The sequence below is a fragment of the Aplysia californica genome, unplaced genomic scaffold (genome assembly GCF_000002075.1).
Source record: "Aplysia californica isolate F4 #8 unplaced genomic scaffold, AplCal3.0 scaffold01109, whole genome shotgun sequence".
NCBI classification, from domain to species: Eukaryota; Metazoa; Mollusca; class Gastropoda; order Aplysiida; family Aplysiidae; genus Aplysia; species Aplysia californica.
The window spans coordinates 15,720-20,719 of record NW_004798379.1 but is presented as its reverse complement, the minus strand read 5'-3'; the positions used below and the strand labels follow the sequence as shown (position 1 = coordinate 20,719).

General features: G+C 46.0%; 1 protein-coding gene across 1 annotated transcript in view; it reads left to right on the top strand.

Moving 5' to 3' along the window:
• LOC101846473 overlaps positions 1-4,205 on the top strand; it is a gene marked incomplete in the record, with an annotated part of 96,566 nt that extends 92,361 nt beyond the window's left edge. Inside the window, 1 exon segment of the mRNA XM_013090021.2 lies at positions 3,914-4,205. Within this exon segment, the coding sequence (XP_012945475.1) occupies positions 3,914-4,069 (156 nt within the window).
• Positions 4,206-5,000: the final 795 nt, after the last annotated feature.

Genomic DNA, 5,000 nt, shown 5'->3' with positions numbered 1-5,000 from the left:
GGGAGCTTTGGCTGGCTATCTGTACTCTGTCAAGTTGTGCCAGGGAGCTTTGGCTGGCTATGGATTGTAGTGGCAGGGAGTAGTCACTCACAGATCTGACATACCCTATATAAAGTTGTCGGAGGGTTACTTTGACAGCTCCCCAGTCGAGTGATGAAAGGTGTTTCTGAAGGTTTAGTCTGGAGGTGGCTTTCTTGGTCAGCTCCCCTAAGTGCTCTTTGAGAGACAGCTTTCGGTCCAGTTGTACACCAAGGTACTTGAGATGGTCCTCATGTCTGATGTTGGTTCCATTGATCTTCAGGTTTACCTGACCTGCTGTAACTTTGTTTTTGAGGCTGAAGAGTCCAAAAACAGTCTTGTCTGTGTTGATCTCCATCTTCCATAGCAGGCAGTAGGACGAGATAGTAGTCAGATCCGCGTTGATGGCTCGGTTCAGTGCTCTCATGTCACTTCCTTTGTTCCAGATGAGTAAGTCGTCAGCGTAGAGTGCTTTCTGGCAGGAGATGACATCTGGCAAGTCGTTCATGAACAACAGGAAGAGGGTACAGCTGAGTGCTGACCCCTGTGGGAGGCCTTCCACAAGTGTCCTCTGTGAAATAATCTTGCTGTCACATGACGTCTGGATAGTTCTGCAAGACAGAAAGTTCTTGATCCAGCTGTACATCTTTCCTGCTATCCCAAGCTTTTGCATTTTGTAGAACAGTCCCTGTCTCCACACACGATCATACGCCTGCCCCAGGTCGATGAAGACGGCCACAACATTGTCTTTTTCTTGAAAGGCATCGCTGGTCTTCTGGGCAAATCTGATGAGGTGGTCCGTAGTTTTTTTGCCTTTCCTGAATCCTGCAAAATCTGATGAGGTGGTCCATAGTTCTTTTGCCTTTCCTGAATCCTGCCAAATCTGATGAGGAGTTCCATAGTTCTTTTGCCTTTCCTGAATCCTGCAAAATCTGATGAGGTGGTCCATAGTTCTTTTGCCTTTCCTGAATCCTGCCTGCCATGTGCTGATTGTGCCGGTGTTTTCCATCCACCAGTACAGTCTGTCGTTGACCATTCTCTCGACGAACTTACCCAAGCAAGATGTGAAAGAGATTGGTCTGTAGCTTGAAGGCTGTCTTGCTGGTTTGTCCTTCTTCAGTATTTCTGTGATGTTTGCCTTCTTCCATTCTGTTGGGAGCTGTCCCTCATTCCAGGTCCTGTTGAAGGAGAAGTCCAGGAGTATGGAGAGGGAAGAGTCTGTCAGGTTGAGGATCATCCCATTGGTGATGTGGTCTGGTCCTGGGGCCTTTCTCTTTTTACACTTTTTGAGGGCTGCCTTCAATTCTGTCAGAGTAAACTCCTTCTCAAACACCTCCAGGTTTGCCTTGGGGGTCCGTTCTGCCCTTTTGGTTAGCTTCTTTCTTGTGTGGCTCAGTTTGTTGTTGGTTCTCTTGTTGATGTTAGCAAAGTATTTATTCATAACCTCAGCTCTGCATGTCTCTCCTTTCTCAGTTGGTTTCATTGGGGCGGGGTTTTTCCTTCTTCTTGTACCTGAGAGATTGGTGAGCAGGTTCCAGGCTTTCCTCCCGTCCTTACGCAGGTCTAGTTCTCCACAGTGTTCTCTCCATGTTTGTCGTTTCGCACTTTTGGTCTTCAGCTTTACCTTGGCCGTCAGGTAATTGTAGTGCTTTCTGTTTCCGGATGTTGGGTTCTTCTCCGCACGCCGTCTGGCTTTCTTTCTGGCCTGGGTCAGTTGTTCCCGTTCTTGGTACCAATAAGGGCGAAACTTCTTAGAGTTCCCTCCTGAAATCACTTCTTTAGCAGATGTCTTTAGTGCTGTGGTGATGTCCTTGTAGCACTCGTCAATTGGCTTGGTCGTGCATGCATCCAGGAGTCTGCTTTCTGATTCCTGTTGGTAGAGCCCCCAGTTTGCTTTCTTGTAGTTCCAACTGCGTCTTGTCGGGTTGGTCGGTTCTCGTTTCCTGTTGCTGGAAATCTGCAGTAGGGTTGGGCGGTGGTCCCTTCCTATGTCATCTAGGACAGTCATGGAGCAGTGTGGGTGAAGGTCAGCGGGGACCAAGGTCAAGTCTGGTCTGCTGAGAGTTCTGCTGGCTCTATGAAGTAGGGTGGGAGGTGTCTTGTCGTTCTGAAGTGAAATGAGGTTGCTTGATCTCAGTAGTTCTTTTAGAACTGTTCCTGTCGAGTCTGTATCACTATAACCCCACAGTGGAGAGTGTCCATTGAAATCTCCCGCAAGAATGGTATGTGTATGGTCTGTATTCGGGAAGTTGAGCTGGAGAGTAGTTCTCGGTAGGCAGTATACATTGTAGATGGTATAAGTTGTTCCATCCGACTGCTGCACTGTCACTTCCTGCATGTTAGTCTCGTCATCGGTTTCTGGGTGAGAAACCTCATCGGTGATGTCATTCCGGGTGAGGGTTGCGATACTTTGACATTTGGTGCACTTGCAGAGGTACATTGTGTAGCCTGTCAAATGGAGCTCTATCCGCTTGGGTAGTTGGGTTTCCTGTAGCAGGGCTTCATGAATTCTTAAGTCTGACAGTATCTTTGCAAGCTCAATTTTCTTTTTCTGGATAAATGAGATGTTCAGTTGGAGTATATTCAATGAATGTGTGTCTGTAGGTTGGGGGGTCTGTGGTGTCTGTGTGTTGCTTGTGGCCCCTTTACCTGCAGTGTGGGTCCCAGCAGCTGACTTGTCACTCCCGCCCCCAGGTGAAGGCAGAGAGCACGGACCTTGATAACCGAAGTGACATCCGAGCTCGTATAGTTTCATTTGTCGTAGAGGCATTATATTGGTTTGGGGGTTGTGAAGGCTTGTATGCATCCCTGTAGAATCTCAGGTAGGTGGTAGTCTTGTCCTGACACTGGCTTGTGCCCAAACATCTTGCCACAAGAGAACAAAGGTGCAATGTTCGCTGTCCTGGTTTCCATCAACCTTCAAGGGGATTTCTTAGACAATAGACAACCATAGGGAGTGTAGGCACACTCTAGTTCTGGGAGATGGGAGCCACAAAGTGCGACCAATGACAGGTGATCATCTGAGCAGTCCAGTAAGGGGTCCCATTGAGTAAGGGGTAACGCTTTCCTTCCACAGTGAGTCGTCCACATCACCAAGCGTAGCTTGCGTTTGCCCAATCCCCGCCACCTGCTGTCTCCTGGCTCTCTGCTAGTAACATTTCCGTTCATGGGGCAGAATAATTAGAGGGGTGGCCAAATCTACTCAGACAGAGGATCGTCACGTCATGGGTCAGCGAGCATTTGCCAGGATATCTGTAGGGACGTCATCTGTTTCCAGGCAGCCTATTCCTTACAGCTACAAGGCCTACTGCTGTGGGTACCATGCCCCGTCTGTAGAGCTCCCACGAGAGGGAGGGAAGAATATGTCGACAGTGAGTTCCTGAATGAACAGGTCGGCCTGCTGTGACGCCAGACTAACCATAATGGTGGATGTGTAAGGACCCATATACGAGCCGAAGGGTCGTTACTGATATCGCACCTCACAGGGATATGGTACCTCCTGACCGGAGCTCCGTCTGCAACCCCTGTCCCTGTGCACAGAGCCGGGTCCCCAGGCTGCTCGACAAGGACGGGGAGTTGACTTGGTTGAGGTTGGCTTTCCAGAGAGCGTCTGGGGTTTCACCCTCAACCCTCACAGCCCATATATATATATATATATATATATATATATATATATATATATATATATATATATATATATATATATATAGTAGTAGTAGTAGTATTGCCTTTTGCATACCACGTACTAAAGAAAGTTATTTTATTTTTAATTTATTACCATTATCACAATACTTGTCTGACAGGCCTTTTATTTTGATAGATAAAGACGCGATGCTTTTCTTGGCAAAACAAGGTTGTTGTTTTTTTTAACTGCCAACCGTAATTTTATTTTCAGTCTCAGTACATGTTCATCTTTGATGCACTGATGGAAGTGATACAGAAAAAGATAACTGAGGAACAGGAGAAGCTCAATGACTATATTGATGAGAGTGAAGAGGACATGAACGTGACCCCTCCCCTGGAGGAAGCTCCAGATGATTTAACCATGTAGGTCTTCTTGGATATATTCGTTACGCTCATAGGAGAAATGCCTACGTCATTTCTAGCCATTGTGAAAAAATGAGAAGAAAGCTTTTTTTTTTTCGAACAATTGACTCTGTGAAACGCTTAAATTTCGATCCCCTCAATTGTTTTTATATTTTGGATTATTCTTTTGTCCAAGTGAACTATTTAACCAAGCTGACTTTGCTCTTTATTTTAGAACCTAAAACTCCAAAATGAGCTCGTCAATCATCTTTTGAGCGTAACAACACCTCCCAGTTTGCCCATAAGAACACAACTTTTGCTGAATGAACAGGTTTTATGGATGCTCTGTGAGCACTCTCGTCTTCTCATCTCTTTGCACTTCTTTTCACTTTGTTTTATCTCCTGGTCGAACATTACAGCAACTGCAGCAAACCTGCACGTATCACTACATGGCATAGGACAGAAGGGCGAGAGCCCAGCTGTTGCTGGATCAATAACAACATCAACAACAACAACAACAACAACAATCCTTGAATCTTTATCCTCTTCTTTTATTTCGTCATGGGTTTTCAGCACAGTCAAGTGGGGCGCTCTGTTACCTCAGTTGGTATAATGTTGGGCTATAGAAATCTGGCTCAGCGCTCTTGGACTTGATCATTTTGCGGAGATTTTCAGGCTCTCAACTCATTTGGCTCAGTCCTATCGGAGACGGACGTTTGACTTGGAGGTCAGGGCTCTTAAATACCCCGCCTCCCCCCTACACACACATACACATACACACAGACATACGCACAGACATACACACACTCACATATACACACATACATACATACACACATACTCACATATACATACATACACACGCACACATACACGCACACGTACACATATATACATACACACATACATACATACATACATACATACATACATACATACATACATACATACATACA